At 41.4% G+C, this 26,540-nt stretch overlaps 1 protein-coding gene across 4 annotated transcripts in view; it reads left to right on the forward strand.

Annotated features, from left to right (window-relative positions):
- The window catches only part of arhgap44a (Rho GTPase activating protein 44a), a 28,933-nt gene extending 3,276 nt beyond the window's left edge, over positions 1 to 25,657 (forward strand). The window contains exons 2-22 of one of the 4 annotated variants that reach the window (XM_044332261.1): positions 7,912 to 7,951; positions 8,782 to 8,901; positions 9,021 to 9,097; positions 9,278 to 9,389; positions 9,608 to 9,684; positions 9,820 to 9,934; positions 10,122 to 10,190; positions 10,371 to 10,452; positions 10,910 to 11,037; positions 11,795 to 11,906; positions 12,406 to 12,487; positions 12,661 to 12,741; positions 13,680 to 13,793; positions 13,887 to 13,978; positions 14,904 to 15,087; positions 16,151 to 16,168; positions 16,272 to 16,460; positions 17,620 to 18,132; positions 19,947 to 20,092; positions 20,198 to 20,599; positions 21,251 to 25,657. In XM_044332261.1, coding sequence (XP_044188196.1) covers positions 7,912 to 7,951; positions 8,782 to 8,901; positions 9,021 to 9,097; positions 9,278 to 9,389; positions 9,608 to 9,684; positions 9,820 to 9,934; positions 10,122 to 10,190; positions 10,371 to 10,452; positions 10,910 to 11,037; positions 11,795 to 11,906; positions 12,406 to 12,487; positions 12,661 to 12,741; positions 13,680 to 13,793; positions 13,887 to 13,978; positions 14,904 to 15,087; positions 16,151 to 16,168; positions 16,272 to 16,460; positions 17,620 to 18,132; positions 19,947 to 20,092; positions 20,198 to 20,599; positions 21,251 to 21,258 — 2,761 coding nt within the window. In that variant the 3' untranslated portion in view covers positions 21,259 to 25,657. Of the gene's footprint in view, positions 1 to 7,911; positions 7,952 to 8,781; positions 8,902 to 9,020; positions 9,098 to 9,277; positions 9,390 to 9,607; positions 9,685 to 9,819; positions 9,935 to 10,121; positions 10,191 to 10,370; positions 10,453 to 10,909; positions 11,038 to 11,794; positions 11,907 to 12,405; positions 12,488 to 12,660; positions 12,742 to 13,679; positions 13,794 to 13,886; positions 13,979 to 14,903; positions 15,088 to 16,150; positions 16,169 to 16,271; positions 16,461 to 17,619; positions 18,133 to 19,946; positions 20,093 to 20,197 lie in introns of all 4 variants that reach the window. The other 3 variants (XM_044332258.1, XM_044332262.1, XM_044332259.1) reach the window with 3 other exon arrangements.
- Positions 25,658 to 26,540: the final 883 nt, after the last annotated feature.

The following is a 26,540-nucleotide window of genomic DNA, read 5'->3' on the forward strand; positions in this document are numbered from 1 at the left end:
TGGAGGATGTGCAGCCATGCATACTCTATAGCTTAAAGAAATGTGTTGTGGTACAGTGGGAGAGACAAAAGGGTGTCAGAGCTCTTTGAAGCGAGGAAACAAGCCTGACTTTGTGTAAGCTTTCATTTTGTTATGTTTTGTCAACCTAAGCCATACATTCAACCTTAATTAAGGCCATCATTTACTTGTTAGAATTCATTTACAAGGCTACCGAACTTGTCTTTAAAATGCATTGTGATGCTTTTGATGCCCTTATACAAGCCAGGAAAAGATTACTTTGGTTCAGCCATCTCCCACCCTCCATTTCTCTTGACCTATTTCTCTATTCCCAACTCACTGCCCTATCTAGGTCTGAGACAGCCTGGTAAAAAATTCCATGATACAAGTCTGTTAAAATGCAGACTTCTACATGCCTTACAATAACTGAATTTTGCACATGAAAGGAAAAAAGCAAAATATAACATTCCTTTCATTCATGTCTTCATACTTCTAAAGGCCACCACTATCTCCATCCTAAACCTCCTCACAAATTGCCTCTCGGCCCCACCCATCTTCACACTCTGTATCACTCACCTGTATGAAGTTCACCAACGCCACTAGTGTGTGGTTATAGCATTCTTCTTGCTCACGCCTTTAGGGTAGACTTAATCTCACCACACTGTGCTGCAATTATCAGAAAATGGCAGCCATTTGCGGGTTGGGGTGATGAGTTGTAGATGCTTTCTCTCTCCTGCATCATCTCGCTCTCTCTCAGTTTCTCTTTTCGTTCCTTCCGCCATTGTGACGGAGTAGGTGAATGTGTTAATGATGAGCTTGTGTGCTGGCCTCTTATAGAGTGTCCATTGGGAGAACAAGTGGGACATTGGGAGAGTAAGAAGGACACAGCGCAAACATTATAAAATGTGTCTGTGCATGCATGGTTTGTGTACTTCAGTGTCGATTGACAGAAAATTATTGTTTTGTAACTGTTTTGATAATCGATAAACTTTTTTAGTCATTCTTTCAGCAAAATACCAAACATTAACTGGTTCTAGCTCCTCAAATGTGATGATTTAATGCTTTTCTTTGTCATACATGACAGTAACGTGAATATCTTTCGGTTTTGGACTGTTGGTCAGACAAAACAAAATACTCAACATTTTTCACTGCTTTTTGACATTTTATAGACAAAACAATTCAACGATTAATTGAGAAAATAATCGGTAAGTTGTAGCCCTACTACACTGAGAAGTTTGTATATTAGTGTGCTAATGTGTTGAGTTCTTCCTTTGCTTTAACACTGACAAATTGCCAGAAAAGTTAATACATTAATCTTTCATGTATCCCTGAATATATTAATCTTGTAAACAAATTTCTGTTGCATAAAGAAGAACCATTTTCGCCTGTTTTTACATTCAGCACAGGGTTAGCACATGAGTACCTCTTGGCAAAAACATGTGCTGTATTCTAAAGGAGCATATGGTAGCTGACAGGTAACATGAGATATATAGACGGCAACCCTGGTGAATGCCAATGCAGCATCTCCTCCTCTTCTCCTCCTCCACCTCGTTGCCTTCATTTGCTGGCTTAGCAGATGAGACACTGTGGAGATCTCAGAGAAGTGGCCTTCACAGAGCAGTTGATTCACTGCTCTCCTGGGTTTTCTTTTGTATAGTTTCTGGTTGATCACATTGTTAAATCTTGACTGGAAAGTACACTCTCAGCATATTATGTAACAAGTCAAGGTCCTTTCATGAGTTTTGAGGCAATGGTCATTACCAATCAGAAATGAATCATTACTTGTGTTCTAGATCATTTATCTTTATTTTAAGCCAGTGCCATTGCTGTAATTGTACAGTATTGTGCCATTCAGTGATAGTATCAGAGGTCCATGTTGATAACCCTCCCATAACCCCATCAGTGCCTCTCAGAGACAGCATACTACAGGGTAGAGTTAGTGATAAAGGGCCTTTGTTAAGGGGCCATTTTGTCCATCAAAAGAGAGATGATGTAATATCAGACAGAAGCGCCGTTTCTCCCTTTCCATGTCGCTGATTCCCTCAAAAGACTAATCTCTGAAAGAGCCCCTGTGCTGGTCCACTATAAACTCAGCAATAGGGTTTTTTAAAAGCACATACTGTATGAAAGAAACAGCGCAGCATGCAAACAGCTTTAGGGATGGCTGCTTGATTTCAACAGACTCAATCCTCATTTGCACTTTGATTTTCTCTCTGCCCCTATGGACTTGGTGTTTGTTAAAGTGGGTTTAATCTTGGTCACGATATGTGTCACGGATGTCAGTTGGTCATGATCTCAACCCAACAGGAAGTGACCTTAGGGTCTGACAGAAATGTAGCAAATGAATCAGATGCATGTCGAGCTGCAAGGCATTCAGAAACAAGACAGGGTATAGAGGATTTAGTATGCTACTCATTGATACTGTTAGCCTTGCTTTTGACAAACAATGTTTCAAATGAAAGTATTAAAGTAACATTATATGACACTCCTGACCTTTTTGTTTATTAGGTTAAAAGTATGATGATTAGATTGGACTGTATTTGCAATTAACGGTTGGAATTAATAAACTTTCTGGTGTGAAAGTCATATCTTTGGTCCTCATAAAACAAACAGTTTAACCTAGTAAAAGCAGTGTTATGTAAAGTTAGTGTTGTAAAAATATTAAGAAAGCAATTACTTATTTTCACACATAGTGCTCCATGCACTTCTTTTAATTACTTCAATTCCTTAGTGGTTTACAACCCAAGGCCTTAGCTACTGTGCATACAGTTATCTACTGTATAAGTCTGAGTAATAATTAGCTATAAGTTAGAGTAGCTCTCCTAAGGAGACGGGCGACTCCCTATCAACATGCCCACTTCCTTCCATTCAAGAATGCCAATAGGCTGAAAACAGGAAGCACTAATCCACTAATAACAATTTCCTGTTTTGTTTACCTCTTATTGCCTTTGCTTTACTTTTTCATGTTAATTTTTAAGAGGAAGATTCTCCATCTCCCTTTTCTATACAGTAATGGTAAAATGTTTCAGTTGCCTTGGTTGCCTAGAAACGCTCATTTGGTATTAGGTGTTTCATCACATTCGTTTGGCATCAACAGCCCACGGAACATTTTCAAAAATGGTGGGGAAAATCATTTTTGAAACAACAAAGAAGGATGCCCTGTGAGTGTTTTTTTCATTCATGGACTGGATGGCAATAGAGCACAGAATTTATCTTTGTTACCTCAATCTACTCCATCGTCTACTTGATGCTCCCTACTGGACGTGTGACATTGTTTAGTTGCTCTGTGTGTGTGTGTGTGTGTGTGTGTGTGTGTGTGTGTGTGTGTGCGCAGAGTGCATCTTGTGCAGATTATTCACCATGAATAAAGTTATTAGAGATAACTCACTGCTTGTGTTTCCAGTGAAATGCTGCTGAATGCTGCAGATTCTCTTTTTCCCTCTCTCTCTGGACACGTGTGTGTGTGCACGCGTGTGCATGTGTGTGTACACTCCTCTCACAGTTATTCTTGCATACTTAACAGAACTGTGACCTAGTTTGCTGGACAACTACAGTAAGTGGGTTTTTCTGTTTTAGTAACCTTGTATCCCATCAGCCCTCCACCTTGTCATTTGGGAGGAAACCAAGTGGGCCTCTGGATGCGTTTGCACGGCAAAGGTCTGGAAAAAAAAAACATTCAATGGAGAAATATTCACAGAGCATCTCTTGCATGAATTCTGCTGTGTGTCTTTGTGTGTGTGTGTGTGTGTGTGTGTGTGTGTGTGTGTGTGTGTGTGTGTGTGTGTGTGTGTGTGTGTGTATTGCTGACTGTGGATCTCATGCCAGCGCTCTAGGCCGTGCGGTGCCCTGCTGAGGCCTAGGGCCACCATTCTGCTCCACTACCCTCCCCTAGCAGCACAGGACCTACAGTACCATCTAGAACAGCTCTTCCAGGCCTCAGAGTGAGTGCCTTTGTTAGCCAGACGAACCTCAGATAGACCTGTAGACTGAAAGTATTACAGCAGAGCATTGACCAACTACATAAGCAATATGTTCAAGACTACGGATGTTATTTTATACACATTTTGATTATGTCGACATGGATTATTCATGCTTTCATAAACCATGCATAGTGCTGGGGGGCTGAGCATGCGGCTGTCCAACATTAACATATCTCAAGATAGAAATATTTATTATATAAGACATATTTGTATGGAATGTGCAGCTGAAATGGTCAGCTGGGTATTTGGTACACACATTTTACTGCACACTCTGTGGAATCACAATGACTTGCAATGTTTAAAGTTCCTGGGAAAATATGCACAATAAATTTACATATCTCTTCAGGAAGCTGAGCAGATTTAGACTCTTCGTCTTATCAGCACTTTGTTAATGTTGCCACCAGTGGTGGAGAGGGACTTATTCAAAGCCTGGCAGTTGATCTCTCTGTGTAAATATTGTCTTAACTAATTCATCTTCTTCCCATCTCTGCGATCATCCATGTTTGAATTGCATAGATTTGTAGTTCCTCTTTTCACTCATGTATCATAAAAACAAACAAGATTTTGTCAGCTTTTGGAATTATTTTGTGTGTGTTGGACTGAAAGCTTATAATAAATTTCAGCATTTTTACTTTAGTTAATTAATCTGTGTAATGATGTGTTTGCACGTGTGTGTGTGTGTGTGTGTGTGTGTGTGTGTGTGTGTGTGTGTGCATGTCTGTATTGAGTCATCAGCAGCTCCAGGTAAAGGAATGCCTGCAAAGTGGCAGATGGTTGGTGTAAACCATGAGCACACCGCCCACATGGCTGCCAACTCTCCCACGTGTTTACTTTCCTCCCAGGACTCATTCAGCACACTATTTGCTGAGAGGAATCGCTCTCCTCTCCTCCAAAATCTCCCTCAAGTTAGCTTACATCATGTATAGGGCTAAGCAACTCCGACACCCTCATTACTGCATATGCAATACTGCTTTGTCTCTGTGTCTTCACAGGCCGATTATGTACGATGCTGCTATCCTAGGAGGAAATACCACTGTCTGAAAACAAACAAGCTCAAAGAGCAAGACAGTTGGCTGTCTTTGAACCGATCTATGAAGATAGTCTCCATTCTCTTTGAAGTCTAGGTCATAATAGTTATATCAGCTGTGGTCAGTGAGAATGCTAGATGTCTGTGTTTTCATTCCCATGTTTTACACATCAAATGCAATTTACTAGATGTGTTTTTTTATCCACCCTTTTGGCTGACTCAGTATCTACATTCCCTCAGTCACAAGCCTTCAGGAAAAACACTCCCACACTCATAAAAACACACGTTGGAGACAAACAGAAAGAGTGATAGGAATGGGAACATCCACCACTATTAAAACTTTCTGGCATATGCTGCTGTCATATTGTTGAGAGAGTTTGATGATTTATCAGTGGAGTCCCTGATGCAGCCAAGCCAGCGGGCCTCACAGGTTGTCCATCTGTCTCTGCCAAGCATCACTGACAGTCTAGCTTCTCCACATCCCTGTCACTGCAGGAACTCATGTCCCATCTGTGCTATGGGCCCCTATTAGGGTCCCTCAGCTGCCAGAGTCTCCCAAGGGACACCTCAACCAGCTAATCTGAGGCCAGATAGACAGTGACAAGCTCACAGCTGCATTGCAGACCTTCGGGCTACACGCTCAGTATGGAATACATGTGATAGTTTTGCCCGCAAGGTCTTTTATAGAACATAGTGATGGAGTTTTAGAGATTTTTAGAGGCTGTTGGAGTGCTGCAGCGAAACTGTGCCAAACTTTTGTGCACTGCACTGCTTGGGTTATTTTTGTCCCCCTTTGTCATGCAATCAGCAATCTGCGATCACACTTATCCTTACAAATCATGCCACTCCTCTATCATTCTTCTCTCTCTCTCTTTCTCTCTCTCTCTCTCTCTGTGACACACACACACACACACATACACTCGTATGCACAAGCACACACATTTCCTGTATTTTTTCTCCTAGATCAGTGACCAGAGCACTTTTCCACAAGGCTGGCTGTGATTAGATTCATTGGTACAAGGTTTGACCCAATTCCCATGGCTCCACGCTCACATCTTGGCACTGAGACCGGGGATGCAAATAACTGACATCATTAAAGTTCAGCTTTCTGTTGCTGGCGATGATGTATGCAATTATGCATAAACAACTGCATGTCAACATTAAACAGACACACTTCAGCCGTTTCTTTAAGAGCCATTTTTAGACTTTAAGAGCAATGGCACTGGGCAACACAGAGCCAGACTTGGTAGCGAGGCATCATACATTAAAAGAGCATTTTAGTTACGTGCTGCAGATGTATTTTGGTCTGGCTGTTGAATAATAGAGCACAAACCAAAGTCTTTTCCATTCTCTTGGTCAACAGTGAGATAAATTCAGATGTTGTTTTTAAATTAATACAAAAAACCTATTATTCGCAACTGGCATTGGCATGGTCAGGGCACAATAGCAGGAAGAGGTTGTGCAGACAGGAAGGGGAAGTGCCGAGAGAGTATGTTAACCAAAGGGTGGTTGCTGGGGGTCTGTAGGTCTGATTTTGACTCATTACAAGAGGTCAGACTGCAATCTCTCCCCTTAAGCCCCTTTTGAGCAGGAAGTATGTTGTCATCCACTCTGATCAAGTACTCTTGATAGTTCCTGGACTGTTCCTTTAGATGTGTGCGTTGTTGCGTGTTGTAGGCATCCAAGTATGTTCAAAGGAATTCTGGAAAACAACCTAATTCATATTTAATATATGCACACCTAGAGACAAATTGACTTTTTTATCTTTTCATGTGAGATTATTTATGGTATATTGAGTTCTGTTGGGAAATCTCCTCACCGAGAAATTACTAAAGTCTTAAAATGTAAGCCATTTGAACTGAGCTGACACCATATATTTATGATATCTAGAGGTTTGCTCTTTTCTGAGCTTATGGCTCACTCACTACTCTGGATGAGTAGTTTTATCTGCTTCATCGACAGTGCAGCTCTGCCCTTTCCTTCAGTCTTTGGCTAAGTCCCCAGTCTGCTGCATACACAGTAGGAGGTGATGCTCCTCAGTGGGAACTGGCATATTTGAATCAGTGGCCTTTGCTCACTTTGCTCCAGTTTGTTCCACTCATGCTGATGATAGAACACTCTAGTGTGTGTAGCACAGAGAGCTCGCTATATCATTAATATCCTGCTCTTATGTATTGTCTAAGATCATGACTGAGAGAGACAGCCACACAAACACATACGCACACATTCAAACCCACACACCTACTCCAAGGGGACAGGTGCATGCATGTGGTCCACCCATTTTAGAGCGCTGCCACATTGATGATGTGCAAAGATTCAGTGAATCAGCCCTCTACATCCAATGTAAAACAGCTGGGCCTTTATTTCACAACATTTTGGCAGAGACACACCGTTATTGGAATACATTTGGATACATGTGAGACTTGAGAATGCTTTAAATCACAGTGACAAAATACAACTGACATGTCATCACCGGCTTATAAAAAGTGTTTTATTATGTGAGATGTAATTTCTTCATGTGTCCTCCATTTTCCCCCAGTTTCCATCTTTACCATGGTTGTCATCATAAATTAAAAAAGGATATGATGATAAGAGGATATGAATACCTCAGACCCCTGATTTTTTTTTTATGTCTATAGGGAGGAACATGTTTTCTGCTCTCACATGAGAGTATGAAAGCAATCTCTAATGCTCATTATAACATGCTGTGTAGCTTGTTAAGCAACTTGAAAGAATTTATACAAACAAATTCAATTTGTGTGACAGAAATGTTTTTTTTTGTTGCTGTTATATCCAATAGAAATTGAAGTGTGCACTGTTGCTCATGAACTAAAGATATGATCATTAGCTAATTTATGTTGTTTCTTTCCCCGGACACCCTAACTCTTTAAAACGTTTATCTTACAGGGCAGAAAAAACAGAGGTGTTAAGCGAGGACCTTCTACAGGTGAGCTGTGGTATAAGTGTGTGTTTGTGTGTGTGTGTGTGTGTGCGCAATCAAGTAGTGCGATCACAACACCTGCGAACCAGGTGCTTGATTACATGAAGGTCTCTTAGCAGTCAGTCCTGTCATCGTTCACGCTGTGTTATTTTAACAGGTGTAAATGAAGTGATAATGACAATGAATTTGATCATGATGGAGATCATTTTTAGCTTGCGACCTCATCACAGCCTCATCACAGCCTCATCACAGCGTACACACAGTACCTCAACCAAAGAGTATTGTGTGGCTCAGATAGTTTCCTTTGAATAATTGGTAGAGGCAGGAGAAGGTACTTTTAAATATTTTACAAAAAATGATGTTAGAGAAAAGTCAGGAAACTAAACAGGTCTTCAAAGCAGAAAAGTCTCTTCTTTCTCTTTTCTGTTTCTTTAATCATCTCTGGCATCCTCACAGTTTTACTAATATCTCAATCTGGGCTACAACTACTGATTTTTTTTTTTTAATAAATAAGGTCACACGTTACTCCAAACCAAATTTGTAAAAGTCAAAAGCTTTCAAAACTGTTTAGTCAAGAATATAACTAGATAATCAATAATACATTGAAATAAAAAGCTAAATTGATTGATTTGGATCACAGCATGATCAGACCTGCCTTATGAGCATAACCCTCATGTGTTGGCATAATTTGCAGATGCTGATGCATGATGCTACATGAAGAATTGTAGCTTGTAGCTTGTGTGTGTGTGGGTGTGCGCTAAATGTCAGTAGTAATGGGTGTGTTTGTGCGGCTCTTGTCAAGTGGTTTCTGATTGATTTCTCTGTGTATGTTCCAGGTGGAAAAGCGTCTGGATCTGGTCAAACAGGTGACGCACAGCACTCACAAGAAGCTGACTGCCTGCCTGCAGGGTCAGCAGGGCACTGATATGGAGAAGAGATCTGTCAAGTCACCGTCTGTGAGTAAACTGATACGACGTGATGTGTGAAGATGCAATAAAACATTATACTTGTATCCCTATAATCTTGAATGAATTCTTACATAAGCTCTTGTAATATTATTCCTCTCTTTTATTAGAAAAAACTACCGCTCACAATCCTGGCACAATGTATGGTAGAGGGAGCTGCAGTGTTAGGGGATGACTCTCTCCTGGGGTAAGTCACTATACTGTAGTTAACAGGCCTATGCTCACACACTTCCCTTGCCCACATACACACAAAGTCATCTTTAATTATTGATTTGGCTATTGAATTCTTCTCTGTCCTCATTGCCCTTGTCTGCATTTTAATTGCATTTGATTGCCTGTGACTTTGTGTTTGGCTGTCTCCAAACAGGAAGATGCTGAAGCTGTGCGGGGATACAGAAGAGAAGTTGGCTCAGGAGCTCATCCAATTTGAGTTCCAGATAGAAAGAGATGTGGTGGAGCCTCTATATGTGCTTGCTGAAGTGAGCCGGCACTGCTGTTACTTAATGCACCAATTAAAACATAACACCTTCCTGATATGGCTGAATTACACAGCCGCGCTCTGTCACTTTTTTTTTTTTTCATTTCCAGCCTTATTAACAGAAAATGGAAGAAGAACATGATTTGCATTTACATAAAAGAGCTACATTTTTATTCTCTGACGTGACTTTAATCTCCCTCTTCATTTTCTCTTTCATAGGTGGATATTCCTAACATCCAGAAACAAAGAAAGCACTTAGCTAAACTTGTCTTGGACATGGACTCCGCACGGACAAGGTGACGGACATTCACAATTTAAGAACCAGGCTGCAACCTTATCTTGTTCATTTATTTTTAAAATAAAGGCTCAGGTTTTAAATGTGTGTGCAGGAACCACGATGTGACCATTTGTTTTTACTCCCATGCCCATAGATATCAGCAGTCGTCCAAGTCATCCAGTCATCCGAGCACTCTGCAGCCTGGCGCCAAGTCCGAGTCCCTCAGAGAGGAGATGGAGGAGGCAGCCAATCGAATGGAGATTTGTAGGGTGAGTCACCTATCAGAGCCACGCATATATATTATTCCCTTCCCTAGCCCCTTTGCTTTCCATTTGATTTATAACTCTCCTGCATGTATCAGACGCAAATGGACCACAATACCAGGATGATATTATACTTTTAAGTAGTACTGAGATCATGTTGTGTAAGATGGTTGCACTCTGCTTTTTGTTTCAGGATCAGTTGTCAGCAGATATGTACAATTTTGTGGCCAAAGAAATAGACTATGCAAACTACTTCCAGACAGTAAGTATATAGTATCATCAAAGTTGTGATCGCAGAGGGAAAATATGGTTTATATCGTATTTCTATGTCTTTCTGCGAATAAAATAGTTTGCTTTTACTCATAGCAGCAGTTGTTTCAATTACATGAATTACACACACATTTGTTATAGTCTCTTCTTCTCCCGCTGTCCCCATCTACAGATGATAGAAACACAGGCAGAGTATCACAGGAAGTCATTAGAGATTCTTCACAGTGTCTTGCCCCAGATTAAAGCTCACCAAGGTGAGTCATGTATGGTGTGTGTGTGTGTGTGTGTGTGTGTGTGTATGTGTAGAGATCTGCTCCAATTCTGCACCGGAAGCAATATCATGATGAGAAGTAGTGGAGTTAATAGCCCTGACGTGTCACATAGTAATCTCATTAAGATATAATTAGCCACCTTCATATTTAAGCTACAGTGAGTTTGCAACTGCTAAACCAAACAGGGGGCTAATAAATAATAATAAATACCTAAAAAAAGGAGACCAGATCAAACATAGAAATTTAATCTAACTTTAAAAGCTGTAGTAACTTACAGTTTTGATTTAATTTATTTACACTGTCAATAAAGATTCTCACAAATAGTGTCTCCAAACTTTGTATACAGTCATTGGTGTAAAGTTGTCCAGAGGGACATGCAACTAAGGTGCGTAGGTTTGTTTGTGTCTGTGTGTGATTCAAGCTGCTGTTTGTGTTGCAGAGGCGTGGGTGGAGAAGCCATCATTTGGCAAGTCTCTGGAGGAACACCTGAATATTAGTGGGAGAGAGATTGCCTTCCCCATCGAAGCCTGTGTCACCATGCTGTTAGAGTGTGGCATGCAAGAGGAGGTAGAGGACACAAACACATTCATATACACACTAGACTGATATGCTCATTTTTTAAAATCTTTTGTTGCGCATGAGTCAGGGCCATGAAAGACACTGCTAGTGCCTCCTTACTGTTAAACTTTGGTGTGTTATCAGCCCCTCTATTGCAGTGGCTCTCAAGCTTTTTCTGTCATGCCCTCCCTTTGGAAGTTGACACACATTCAAACAAACACACACAAATATCAATTACAAAATACAACATTATTTGATGTTATTAGTATAAAGACCATGTTAAAGGACAGGGCTGTTGTCCCCTCCGCGACAGAGTAAAGAGTTTAAACCAATGACTCTGGTCTCATTCTCAAGACCTTATGTTGCCTCTCATCTTCTTGACCTTTAAATCATAAATTTGAAAAATTGAGGGTGGAGGAGGAGGAATGGCAGCACACAGTATTAGCACAGGAAGCAACACTGTTTGTGTGCCTTTAATTTTGAGAAATATAAGCACTAGCACAACCATGGCTGTGAGATTGAGGTTTGTGATCATTAAACCAATTGAAATCGTATGATAGTTGGTAGTAATGTAAGTATAGCCTACATGTCTTGTAGTTAATATTAAACTAAAACATGCAAAGCCATTGTTATTTTCCTGTGTTATCATCTACCAATGCCAAGTGCACAACAATAAAGATTATTACTTTTGCCCTGCATTTAAGCACAGGTTATGTTGCATCTGATAATTACACATGGTTAAGTGTTTCCTGTGTGTGGGCTGCAGGGCCTCTTCAGAGTTGCTCCGTCAGCCTCCAAGCTGAAGAAGCTGAAAGCCTCTCTGGACTGTGGAGTTCTGGATGTGCAGGAGTACTCCTCTGACCCACACGCCATCGCAGGTGAACACCCACACAAATGCTTTGTTCAAAGCCCATTTCCATAACAACAACCCCTACACATTTCATTGTAAGTCAGGAAAAAAACTGTAAAATAACTCTATGTAAAATACAATTATTTCTTACTGCAACAGTTTTCCCATGGTGTGGAAAGCACATTTTTACTGTACAAAGGTTATTAGATAGATTGTGGACCTAGTTTATGGAAAATGTGCTTCTTTAGGCTAGCGTAACATTTGCAAAGCAGTCTTCATCAGATCTGCCCCAAGTGCTCTTATCCTGAAGGCTTTCTGCTCTGATATTGCTGTCCATTTCACACATTAGGATGAAATCTGTGTTGAGCAATCTGAATCTGGCAGCTGGACTGGCTGCAAGGGCCTGTTGGAGGGGAGTGGAAATATGGGGCATGGCCTCGCCAGTACTCTGAGGAGAGAAAACAACCCTCATCTGCTCTAAAAAAGCTGAACAGTTTTTACTCTCTCCCTGTTGTTCTCAACCACAGGGGCTCTGAAATCATACCTCCGTGAGCTCCCCGAGCCATTGATGACCACTGAACTTTATGATGAATGGATTCAGGCTTCCAAGTGAGTTGCTGATTTCTTATTAAAAGCATTTTCTTGAATTATGCCACTGGCCATGATGATGGAAAATAGTCCAGAGTCTTCACGCAGGGGGCCTAAACTGCCAAAATGAAAGATGATGACATTTATTAAGAAGTAGAGCAAAAATAAACCATAATGATTTTTCATATCCCTAGCATTCAAGATATGGACAAGAGACTACAAGCATTAATGGCAGCGTGTGAAAAACTCCCCACAGACAACTTGAACAATTTCAGGTCAGTCACTTTCCCTTATTTCCTGTTTAGTCATTTGTATATGTTGTCACATGACAATGCTGCTGTGTATAGAAATAATTATTTTGTTTACACTTCCTGTACAAGTCAGAGTGATGTTTGTGAATATAGTCTGAAAACCTGGATAACATTTCACCGGCCCACAAAACTTCACCTCCAAAATCCCCCCAAAATGTGTCATTTAAAGGTGCAGTGTGTAGGATTTAGTGGCATCTAGCAGTGACGTTGCAGATTGCAACAAACTGAATACCCTGAAGGGCTCATTCTAAGGTAACAAAAACACAACAGTTTTTATTTTCATGGGATTATACACTAATGAAAACATACTTATAAACATTATATTTAATTTCCGCCAAGTCCGTTCCGCTAGATGCCACTAAATTATACACCCTGCACCACTGCAAATTACCCAAAACCAGGCACAGAGTAATATACAACTGCACCACTTACAGGCAAGAAAAATAACAATGGTACTGGGTTTGAACTGTAGACATACAGATATCAGACAATGTACAGTAGGCCATTACTTTTACAGTTGCAGCACTCATTACCTACAGGTTTTAAAATTCCAGCTACGAGTCATGCCTTGGTTTGAATGATACAACATCAGTATGTCTATGTATGCAGGTTTAAACTGCTGCTGCTACTATTATGCTTTCCCAAATATTTGGTTGCTCAAACTAGATGTGTAGAACTATAATTATCTGATTGAGAAGCTCTACCTTGTAGAATATCTGAAATGAAAACGTTTGACAGTTTGTGAGTCAGTTACAAAATGTACGGAAAAAGCAAATCGTGAGAGTCAGCTGCATAGGGTTGGTAGATGTGTGAAGCTAAAAATATTCCAGCCAAAAAAAAAAAAAAAGGTTATAAATTGGTTTTAAGATGCACTCTTTTGCACTTTTATTTAAATCCTACAGATATCTAGTTAAATTCTTAGCCAAGCTGAGTGAGTATCAAGACGCAAACAAGATGACACCCGGTAACATGGCGATTGTCCTCGGCCCTAACTTGCTTTGGACGCACACTGAACCGTATGTAGTCTTTACACAACTCTTTTACATGTGTGAAATTATGTACCTTGTTACATGATTATACTGTAGCTCAATTCTTTCGCTTCTTTTCAGGAACATGACAGAGATGATGACCACTGTTTCACTACAGATTGTTGGCATCATTGAGCCTATTATCCAGCATGCTGACTGGTTCTTCCCTGGAGGTGGGGATCACATACTATGTATGTAATATTGTAGTTGGGCTGGGCACCATATAATCCTTTTACTGATCTTCTATTATTGTAACTGTGTTACTGGACTAATCTTAAATATTGTGAATTATGACACACAATTTTGCCAGTTTTGTTCAAATTAATCAAACAAATTTCTAAGTCAGATTTTTTTCAGAACAATTAGTGAAAACATATTTTATATACTATACTATACTTTATATTAATTCTATTTTTTACTTTTGCTCAGCCCTATATGATTATGATGATACCCTGTGATATCACAATTGTTCTCTATATACTGTCAGTTCACGTAAACAGTACAACACCTATGTGAAAATACACCAATACAACAAACGGTGGCAACACTATACATAAAGACACTACAATACACTTTAATAATAAACTGCTCATAAATGCCCAGCACAAATAATTTCTGTGCGTGATGAGTTTTAAGCTGTAGCATCGTGTGACACCTACAGTAACCTAAGGCAGCAGTTCATGCTGTCTTTGCTGCTTAAAGAATGTGTCCTGTCATTCGCTATAATGGATCACTTCCATTTTGCAAGTCTCATATACAAAATAAACACCACAGAGTTAAGATATATACCAGTGATGTCTCTGATCATATTCATGTTGTTTTCTTTATTATATATTATATTTTGTTTATCATATTTTGTTACTTATTGGAGAGAGTATTGAACAAAGCAGAGTGTTACTGTCTCTGTTATATATTAGGATTTTATGTATTTTAGATACATACTATAGCTTTTCTTGAAACTGGTAGATTCCAATTTTCCAGAATACTTTTGCACACTCAAATCACACACAGAGCAATACATACACACCCAAACACTACCTAACTACTGATGCAAATACAATATACTATATGCTGATGGTGTGTCTGCTCCTCCCTCAGAGATTGAATTCAACTTGACAGGCAGCTATGGCAGCCCGATCCACACCAACCACAACTCCAACTACAGCTCCATGCCTTCACCAGACATGGACCAATCTGAGCGCAAGCAGCAGCACGACCAAAGCCGACGCCCACTAAGCGTCGCAACTGACAACATGATGCTGGAGTTCTACAAGAAGGATGGGTATGATGCCAAATGCATCCTTCTGCTGCCTACCTCTCACTCTCTCTATCTCACTGTGCTTCTCTCTTTCCACCCACGCCTCCTCTCAGGCATCTGATATTGAATTCTTACATTTGAGGAAGGCAACACTTGCACATTAAAAATCCATTACCTTGGTGTTGTATTTACATTTCCTGTGATCCACAGTTTTCACTCCAGTGAGTCAGAAGCCTCTATAGGCCACAGAGAGGTGATGATTGTACTGAACATCTCACCTGCCAATAATTCCTGCACATACAACTACATCCCCTATTATCAGGATTCATCAGGAGGAGAGGAGGTCGAAAAATACACTCATTTAAATACACGGGGCAGAATTGCCTTGAATGGCATTGTCTCCATGGCAACGGGGCTCTGATGGAGGGCTGCTAGCTACCTCTTTTTTCTCAGGAAATATTTCTCCAGCGTTATCTTCCCATCCTCCCACATCCTGCTCCTCCTTCACAGTCTGGCTAGCACGTCACCTGGCCTGAGTCATTGGACCAGCCGGTGGAAAATCACTGGCAGAATTAGAACCGGTGCCTTCACCAAAATATTCCCATTAAACTAAGAAAAGAGCTGTGATATTATAGGCATCAGTCTAAGTCTGTGCATCCCATAATCACCGACTATCAATATGAGGTGATAGAAGATAACTTTTATCTATTTAGATATTAGCAATTGAGGAGAAACACGTCTATCTGTCTGTGCTTTTATAAGAGCAAACAGGTTTAATTTGAAAACACCAGTCTCTAACTGGTGCTTAGTAAATCAATGCAGGCTGGTTATTTAGCCTGACATCCTCTCACCTCTGCTACAGCCCTTCTGCTCCTCCCTGCCACTGTGGATCTAATCTCCCTGTCATTTTGCAGTATATGTATAATGCGCACACACACACCATTTTCTTCCATTTCAGACCCTTAATGTCACATCCCAGACATGTATCCAAACTCAAATATTCTTGTTTTAGTCTGGTTTTGTGAACCATGTCTGCATCACTTCTGACCTCATATCCCTTTTGCCTCTCTTCCCCCTACTAATGCAGCATTAGGAAGATACAAAGGTACCGTATCATGCCTTTTTCCCACTTCTTTCCTTACTACCCTCACTCACCTTTTAGTGCATTCCTCATCATTATTTATGACTCTATATGTGTTTGTCTCCAGTATGGGTGTTCGGGTCATGGATACCTCCTGGGTGTCTCGGAAGGGCTCATCCACACTGGCACGCAAGACCTCCTCTACACCGCCAGGCATACAAGGCCCAAGCTCCCCCGCAGACACACTCATCCCCGAGCAGCCCGGAGAGCTCGCCACCTCCCCATCCGCGACACCGCCGCCCGGAGAAAGGGTTGGGTAAGTCACTGTGGAGACGTTGTTTTCCTCTTCCTTGTGCATCCACTCCTGTTCATTTTTATTGCCATCACCACCATCGTCACCACCATCATCAGCTCCGTGTGATCGAGATCCTTGGCTTTGTTATTCATACATCCCATTAATTTGCATCCATGTTCTTATTATTGTATCTCTGTCACCACCTTCATGTTTCATGCTATTATTATTATGATTTCTCACTCTCTGAATTTCTTCAGTTCTCATTGTGGTTTGTCAGGTTGATGTCACTGTGGGTAAAATTTGAAAAGGATAATGAAATTTTATGACTCTGAGGTGTTTAAGTCCAAATGCTGTTTGGAAGTTTTTTTTCTGTATATGGCACTAAGCTTCAATCTGCAAGTCCTTGTGAGCATGCTAATATTTAAAATATCCCATCAATGTGGCTTGGCTTTCTCAGCTTTGGTCGTGAATTATTTCCCTTTCTGTTGACACTCAGACTGATTTCACCATTTATTTCTGTATGGTATGATTATCATAGTTAAACACATGAATAATCACTTCATGGTCGCTGGCTCTGCCTGTGTGGCAGACAAGAGATAATATGGCTTCTGGCTTGGCTGGCTTTCTCCTCCTCTGCTGTGGCTCTTTCAGCCAATGAAAGGGTTTTGTGTCTGTTTCACACTGCCCTGGGCTGACTGCAGGACCTGCAATGCAAACAAGTCATATACTGTAGAATGAGAGCAGATAGGGTTACCATATGCAGCAGAGAGGAGATATTTAGTCATCAGCTCAGCTTGATAATGTTGTAAGCTGCAGACCAGCACTTTGGCTCCACAGACAGATCCTCACAGCTCCATGCAGTGTGCAGACACAAGTTGATCACAGAAGGAGCCCTACACACTGTATTCCTTTCCTTTGGCAATAAAACTTTTTTTTTTTCCTTTGCTGTTTCTTTGTGCTTGTCTAAGTATTTGCACTAAGCTGACTGTGTGCTAAGCTTGGTGCCCACCACCCACCTAAAGTGCAACTTTTTCTTTTTTTTTCCTTATTTTTTTGGCTACGGATCAACACTAATACACTAATCATCAAAAACAGCTTATCCTATATCGCTCCAATGCGTCTCCCTGTTCAATCACCAGAGCTGTGTCTTTTGTGCTGTCTATTCTCTTAATATCTACAGCTCAGACAACGTGTCGCCCAATCGGCCGGACACCTCTCATGCCCACCCACCCCCAGGGGAGGACCGGCCACCCCCCCCTTACCCCACCTCCTCGTGCCACGCTGCCCCCCACCACTTCTATCCCAAACCCCCACCCTGCGCTCGCCCTGTAGCACCGGGTCCAGAGTCCCAGCCCCCCGCCTCACCCCCGCCTCCACTACGCTGGTCTGGCTTCATTCCCCCTGCCCCGCCCCCTTCCTCCTCTTCTTCCTCCTCCTCCTCGTCACTTGACATCAATTCGAATCCCAAACCCAGCTGTCTGCACTTCCCCAAGCACAGCCCGCCTGGTGATATGTCGCATGCCCCCCCACCAGACACTAACGCTTCACCACTCTACATCAAAACCCCCTTGGTACTAACCCGCCATGACCAGTCCCTTGGCAATCCCCCTAGCCTCCCTTCTTCCGCGCCCCCGCCCCCACCGTGGGCTGCCTGTCCATGTGCCCGAGAGAGAGGACCCCCCAGGCTGACTAGGTAAATACAACACACCCATGGCCACTAGGGATGCATCACAGAGTGGCAGCCTTTATTTCTCCTCTCCTCTAGCTCGCTGGCTCATATTTTCTTTTTGCTTTTTGTTCCGCCCCCCTTCAAATTACATACCTCCAATTTTGTAACATTCAGGTTGTCCAGGGATGCCTCTCATGGGGGTTGCCTAGCAACTAAGGATGTTACTGGCTTATATAGCACTTGATTTGATGCTGGTGTTGAGTGGATGATAAATACATGGACATTGCTGCATATGGCTATCAAATAGCATATGAATGTATTTATTCTGCAGCGTGCAGCAATATTTTACTAACCAGTAGAAGGAAAGCATCACGTTTTTACGGTAGTAAGGGTTTTCAAGATTAGTAAGGTAGTACCCCATTTGCAATTATGCCTTGGTAATGGCCAGACTGCTGAGTTTGTATAGAGTGACTGTGGCAGTTTCCTGACTCATAAGTTGTTGGTGTTACAGGCAAACAGGACATTGTGAATCATTACAGCAATTCTTTGTCAGCAGTCAGAACAAGCTCGCTTGATAATGCTCCTTCTTGTGACTCGGTAAATCCATGGCTTCCCATTCAGATGGCTAATTTGTTGGAAACACACAGCTCAAAGTGACAGCAGGAGACTGCAGTTAATTAACTGTCAACTGTCATGTTCCTAAATGTGACAACTATGTATACTGCAATATGGGTGCTGTTTGTGGGTGCAAGTTCAGATGAGTCAAGTCTTGTATTTGCAACTATACTAATCTATATTTTTAAGTATAATATCCTTATTGCATACATATGGTAGTCTCTTGATTAAGTGCACTTCACTGTCTGCATCTGTGCTTACAACACATACAGTAGGTTTAGATTTAGATGATGTGATCTTGTTGCATACATTCTGCTCTATTTCCTGCAAATCAGTGCTGCTTCTTTCTGTTTGTTGCTGGATACAAATGGATACAAGCTCAGGAGTGTTTTGGTCAGGAATCCATCCTGAGATTGAGATCCAAGGTGACCTGTAGTTGAGTCCCTCAACATCATAAAATAGCCTCGCTCTGAATCACTAAGCTCCTGTATACTGAGTGTTTATATAATGTAATAACTAATATACTTATTTAAACAAAAATTGAATAGTTTATAGAAACATTTTATTACTAAAAATTCAACTCATCTGACATGACAAATCTTTATTGAAACTGAAATCTGTGATGTTTTATAACTGGCAAATCATTATTATATCCATAGTGGAGGGTGCTGAAATGTTGAGAGATGTTTGTTGGTCAGGTTTGTCAGGTATCACCTGTCTGACAATTTTATTATTATTATTATTTTGGTAAAAAAAAAAAATGTTTGGTCATTGTTATTTTTGTCAGCAAAAAGGAGGTGGGACTATTTCATAAATGCAAGACTACATGCTCCGTCATCTTTGATGTCATTTACACATTCAGAAAGATTCACAGCTTTGGGGACGCATTTGTGTCTAGAACTGTTAAATTAGAGGCAGTTAAAAAGTTGCAACACTGCTTGATCTGTAAACATTGTCACTGTGAGAGATTTGGGTTGCTCTCCTTGATGTAGCCTTGGATGACATCATTTTTGGGGTTTCAGAAAACTTTGGTAACAATCGTAACAGAGTACTTAAAAGTAGTGAAAAACCCATAAGTGATGGTGGTGGTTGTGGTGGTGGTGGCTGAAGCGATGAAGATGAGATGTATACTGACATTTCAGAGCACTTAACTGTTCAAAATCATACTGTGTCTGATACCACTAATACATACATACATATTAATGTTTGTCTGTCTTTTTCAGTTCATTGAAGAGTAAAGAGCTTTCCCCTGTAATTGGACACAAAGCCATCCAGGTGGCAGGTCCAACAGTCCCCCCCAACAGTAGTCCCCAGAGCTGCAGCCAGTCCCCCCACTCAACAGAGCACAGTCCACACACCCTGCGCAAAGGTCAGCACCTCACTTATTCTTATTCTTCTTTCATTGGTTTTCTTCTGTCTATGTATTGTTATTTTTAACAGGAGACAGTAATCTGACTGTGATGTGTGTTTCCAGGTTCCAAGAAGTTGGCCCCTGTGCCTCCCAAGGTCCCCTACGGCCAGTCTGGTGGGATGTCCGACCAGTCGACAGGTCAGCCGTCACCAGTCAGCCTGTCCCCCACCCCTCCTAGCACCCCCTCCCCTTATGGACTGGCCTGCCCCCCTGGGCAAGTGCCCCCATCCTCCCCTGGCCAGACCCCATTGGGGGCACCTCACTCGCTTTCGTCCCCGCCCTCCCTGACCGGAACGCTCACCAAGTCGCGGCCTGCCCCTAAGCCTAGGCAGAGACCCAGTCTGCCCCCTCCTCAGCCGCCCACAGCCCCCCCAGGGTTCACTGGCTCGGCCACAACCCCAGTGCCCCAGCCCCTGGAGCAGGGCCTTCTGGATGGACTGTCTCCCGGGGAGAGCATGTCTACAGGTAAACACCAGCCCTTGGCAACAACTCCCCCGCCACCACCACAGGTGGGGCTGCAGCGGCCCTCTCTCAGACTCGCTGTGGCTCTGTCCAATGGAGACGGTGGACGAGTGTAGGACTCTGTAGGACTTATCGCTGTAGATAAAAAAAGATCCCTGTCCCCTTTATTGACTGTTCCCAAACGAATGTCTGAATGAATAAAAGTTGCCTTTTAGACACAGATGCCTGAGAATGATACAATGTAAATAGTAGCATTTTTGTGCAATTGTAGTAAGCGGATCTTCTGGCCTATGTATTCATTGCTTGTGTTATGTGATGATGTTTCTGGGTAATGTGTGGAAACATCAGATAAGCATAGCTCGTCCTGCTTGTTTGGAAGTTGCCATTAGATTCATCATGTGCTCTCTGTTTATCTGTGTTACCCAGACCCTCACTCGGCAGAGGTAGGTCAGAGGCTTACTGTACACAGTTCACACCAGTCCAGTCTCTCTTATTGCGTAGCAGGCGTGGAAACCTGGCCAGACAAACCCCACAATATATCTACCATATGATGTTCTGATGATGAGGTGTTCTGTCAATATATACCAATCATTCTGTCATTTTGTTATATTTATCATTCTCTTGTTCCCCCTGCTACTATTGTGTACCTTGCAGCTGTGTGAGACCAGGGATTCAGTGTGGGCTAAGTGTGAGGGGGACTTTTAGGGTAAGCCAGACCGCCCCCCGCCCCATGCGCTCCATCTCACTGCCTGGCCTCGTGCTGTGGCTGCCTCTGGGGTCTCCTGCAGCCTGCCTCAAACATAGCTCATAGCTGTAGCTCTCAATCAGGATGTTTTCCCTATTCCCTCCTAGCAGGTTGACATTATTGTCTCTTTGCATGGTGTTGTAGTTCAACCGATTATGCATGGCTCAAGGACTTCCCAGAGTGCACCACACTGCGCTCACATTGCAGACGCCGTTGCTTACAAAGGTCCATCTTAAAGCCCCCCCCCTCCTTTCTTTACCCATTCCCAGCCCTTTGCTAGCAGACATCCCCCTCTAACGCCCCTGCCACCGGTATGGGCGGGCCACAGGTAACCCCCACTCCTCCTTTGGCAGGTTCATCGCTTTTTATAACCTCTGCTCCCTCTTACTACACTGCCACGTTCCATCTCATTCCTACACAGGAGTAGCCAGCAGTTTCTGCTTGGACCTGCTGCTTTTAGTAAATGCAGCAGCACTTTAGAATACCTTTATTTAGAGCAAATATCCGGTCGTCATGAGTTTCCATTGTTACTTCAAGCCTACTTGGTGTCTTGGTGCCATCTTTCCACAGAGTTCCACACACATCTTGTTGCCTCTGTGTTGGTTTACCTGGCCATTGTTGTAAACGTGTACAGTAATGTGTCATTGTGCAGTCATTTTGACCTGTTATTGTATTTTATCTGACAAAATATCTGTTGTTGTTGTCTCAAAAGACACAAAAAGCTGTGACATACCACACTAGTCCCTAACAAGCTTGTTCAGGTGTGACTAGCAACACACTGAAAAACATCCCTGTGTAGAATGTGAAACACATGTAATCTACTGATTCCTTCAATCAGGGTAGACATCATATGCCACTTTTCATGAGTTCAAGCCCAAAAGATTAATATTATTTCTGCTCTCTTCCGTTTTTACACCCCATTGCCATCTTCATTATGCCCTCTTCTCCTCCTCCTCCTCCTCTTGCTCATCATCACCATTTCCACCATTCTGCTCATCATACTCACTTCTCCCACCATGCTCACCATTAGATATCTTCAATTATGAAATCCCCTCCATCAATGTCAATCTGGACAGCCTCATCGATGAGTTCAGCGGTGCCCCCTGCAGGAGGTCCCTGGCAGTGACAGACTCTCCAGAGGGGGATGCTGTGCCTGAGGAGGAACCCCAGAGCACCACTCTATGACCTAAGACCCTAAGGCATCACAGCTTACCAGCACCCCTATGGCTGTACATACTCTTAACTGTCACCGCCAAGGCCTGATGGAAACACCAATTGGCCTCACCAATGCCCACCTGAAACCAGAACTTGAACCCTCCCTCATATCTGCTACAGGCTGCAAAGAAACTTCTCTCTTACAATTGCTCGCTAGTACATAAATGTGACTACACAAAAAAAAAAAAAACACCAAAATGCCATAGTGGAGGAACAGTTGCCTTTAGGAGGAAAGACTGGAATACAGATGAGTATTAAATTAAAAGACTTTTTAACTGTTTCCTTTTTTTCCGCTTTTCGCTTTGTTCATCTTTGTTGTTTGATGCAGTGATCTGTATTTCTGTGAATTTTTAATTTCTTTTTGCCTTATTAGAACATGCAATCAAATTGCAATATGATATTCACAAGTTGTACAACTTTTGGTTAGGGAAACTCAGAGCCTGACATGGTTAGGAGCAAAGCCCATCCTCAGGGTGAAACAGAGAGACAGAGTGAGAGAGTAGTCTTGTTATATTGCTCACAGGGTATTCAAGCTATGTGCACATTAGGAAAATGCTGAGCCCTAGAGACAGGTTTCGCATGCAGGATGAAACATTTAATGTAATTTAATTATTATTGGCACCTCCAGTTTTGACTTCCCCTCTTCTATCACACATTACAACTGTAGTTCTTTATCTGATATTTACCTGCATACAGGTAAACTCACTTTAACTCACTTCGTACCAGCACAGTATGAGAAGAATGTTATTGTAAATTCAAATTTTTGAACTTGCATCTGTTACTCAGTTATGAAGACAGCACCACGATGTGTTTGCATGACAAGCCAATATGAACAAACTGCTTTTGGATCAAGGGCCTCAGAATGGCAGTGTTTTATTTGGTGTGAGTGTTTTTTTTTGTTGTTGTGTTCCTTGGAGAGTAAATTTTGACCATCCATGTGCTGTTACAGTTTGATGATAATGGATGGATGACTACTACACTGCCTTTAGGTTCATATGTTCTCTCTCTTAACCTTGTTTCAAGTGCTTCAGGTTCAGTGACCTTTGACCCCTAGTGTAAATACAAAGACTGTACATAAATTGATGTATATAAATCTGAGAGGAAAAGTATATGTAAAATGCATATCTTGGATATATATAATAATGATATACAGTATGTGCTGATATTTATCATGTGTAGAAAGTGTAATGATTAAAAATTTGATGTTATTTTTGTCCCTGCACACATTTAACAGGTTTACTGTAGATTCATAATGTTTCACTTTAACACCAGGTAACAAAGATGCTGCAGCAGAAATGCAGAATATTATTTCTGCTAGAAATCAGTTGTGGTCTTTCTAGTTCTGTCTCCTGAGCTTTGACTTCAAACATGCAAGAGTACTAATGAGTTGCACACCAATGCCCTATCTTTTTTAGCTTTTTAATCAGTGATTTAATAGATACCTGTGTAAATAATTAGATTACTTTGAGCTTGTTTGGACCAGTTAATTGTGTCATAATGAGGGTAAATATAGTCCATAGGTTATATTGTTGGACTGACTATAGCGAAGACAAAATATTTGCTTATTCATTAGAAAAGCTGATGCATAGTCAAATTTGGCACACCGATCACTTCTAAATGTAAAATTGTTCTGTTCGGTATTCTCACTATTCTCACAGACAATAAATTAGACTATTTCAAATTCATCACATAACAGATGCTGCAGTGTCACTTTTTTTTAAATTTCATTCAAAACATCTTAGGGCGATAATTTTGTCAAAGTGCAATTACAGTGTTTACTGATCCACCTCAATCCAAAAGTGGTCAAAGTTACCCTTCCCAAAAGTACAGAAAAAGCCATTAATTTTATTGCAAAGCAAATAATTTCTTTTGTTTTTTTTGTTAATTTGTTTTATGTGAGAATTTACTTCTGACAACATTAGTTCTTGATTAACCTCTCTCAAAAGTGATCTATGGTATGCCTCGGTGTGTGTTCTCAATGAATATGTTTATGAAGATTTTTGGTGATGTTGATAATTATATTGATAGTTGTGGTGATTATATGACAACAATTGCAAGTGCCCTCACACTGGTTGTTATTTTGGAACTATAGGCATAATCAATGTGTACTAGAGGTTTTATTTTCTGTGCTGGATCCATACATTTATACGAGGAGGCAGGGGTGACTGTCTTTGTGTGCTGACTGAATGTGACTCACTCAGATATCAAAGGGTATAGGCTACCTGATTTTGTAATAAATAACAGGCAAATGAGTGCTTGTGTAGGGATGAGGGTAAATTAGGGCCTGTTGGCATGTACTATTATCAGAACAGGGCAGTATTACTGTAATGCTTTTGTGCGTCATAACTGGAACTTAAAGCCACCTAAATGCATGCATTCATATTCATTATTGGTGTAATTATTATGCTGCTGAAAAGATAAACTCCCCTAAAAAACCCTCCCCTAAAACAAAAGGCATAGTTTCATCACATGTCAACATTTTCGGAGTAATTTAACTTTTTCAAAGCCTTTTTCAAAGCATATTCATAGGAGCCACCTTTTGCACCAAATGGTACACTGTCACAAAGTTTTACCAAGCATTTTAAATGCAGTAGGCCTGCATTTCCTAACTCACTTCACCACCAACATGTTGGTGTAAAGTAAAGCTCAGTTTGTTTACATTTTGGGGGGGTGGGGTGGGGGGAGGGGGGTGTTAAATGATTTAAAAAAAAGGAAAATCTGAAAAAGTATCATGCATGCGCCTAGATAGTCTTTTGATAATCCACGTTTTGTGTCAATCACTGTCTTTTTAGGGATTGTAAGAGGGGTAAAGGATAAAATGTAGTGATGGACTCTAGAGAATGTGGATCACAATAAATGGTCCTTTGTGGGGTTTTTTGAGCAATACGGTAGAGGAGTGGATGTTGCCTGTGGATGTACTGCCTCCTGCTTTCACTAGTGTACAAACAAAACCTGCCGCTTGTCAAGCCCACCATGCCCACCCCTTCCTCCTCTGCTTAGCATATCAAGTGGAACACAGTGTGTACTGTGAAGCCTACCTGCAATCCTTATCAGAATGTCAGAAATAAATATATATATTAAACTCTACATTTTTAATAATCTCACCTTGTTCATGTGTTTTTTTTCCAGTTTTTGCTGTGTGTCCTGGAAACAATGTGGACAGTTGATTGGTCCTGATGAAAGAACTACTCAAGACTTTTGTCTGTGCACATAGCGTCACTGTTTTAACTGAAAAGGCTTTGGATGTTGTATAACCCTGTTTATACAATAGCATAAGCATGCTGGTAGAGAAACTTAACAGCTGACACCGAGTCATTTCTTACTCTTTGAGCACTCTCATGATACCGACCTGAATGTTTTACTACCACTATCTTCTTTTTAGTTATTATCTCTTTGAATAGCCTTGAAATTGATGACTTTTGTGCATTTGCAACTTTACAGATAATTTAAGCGCATCCACTGACATCCCAGCTATTCAAGTAGGACTATGACTTAAAAAGCCTGATTCCTCAAATGAAATAAATCATTATTTGTTACTCCCACACTCTGAGAAACCATGGCTGAATATGACTGAATCACTGAAGCCTCCAAGTCTGTAACCTGTGGGACTGGATGAGCAGGATAGCTGAGGGCTTGCCACAGAAAGAAACTAGGAGTGTACATGTTTATCAGGATGATGATGATACTGACAAAGCTCATTCTGCAAACCAGTCTTTCATTTGTTTTGAATCTCCACACCATGCTGTGTAATGTGTTGCGACTAATTTAAAGTTAAACTCAATTAAAGTTAAACTTTCCTTATAAGAAAGCAGTTGTCGTATTATCTTTAGTTTTTATGTAACTTGTGTTGTTGAAAGTTAACCCAGTTCTCTCCGCTCTGTCTCGGTCTGGATTCTTAAAGTGTCAGTGGTAATCTAATGCTACAGTCCAGCAGTGTATCTCCTTTCAGCAGTCAGCCAGGCACAGCTCATCTCTATCATCTCT

Source organism: Thunnus albacares, chromosome 17, assembly GCF_914725855.1.
Source record: "Thunnus albacares chromosome 17, fThuAlb1.1, whole genome shotgun sequence".
In the NCBI taxonomy this organism is placed as follows: Eukaryota; Metazoa; Chordata; class Actinopteri; order Scombriformes; family Scombridae; genus Thunnus; species Thunnus albacares.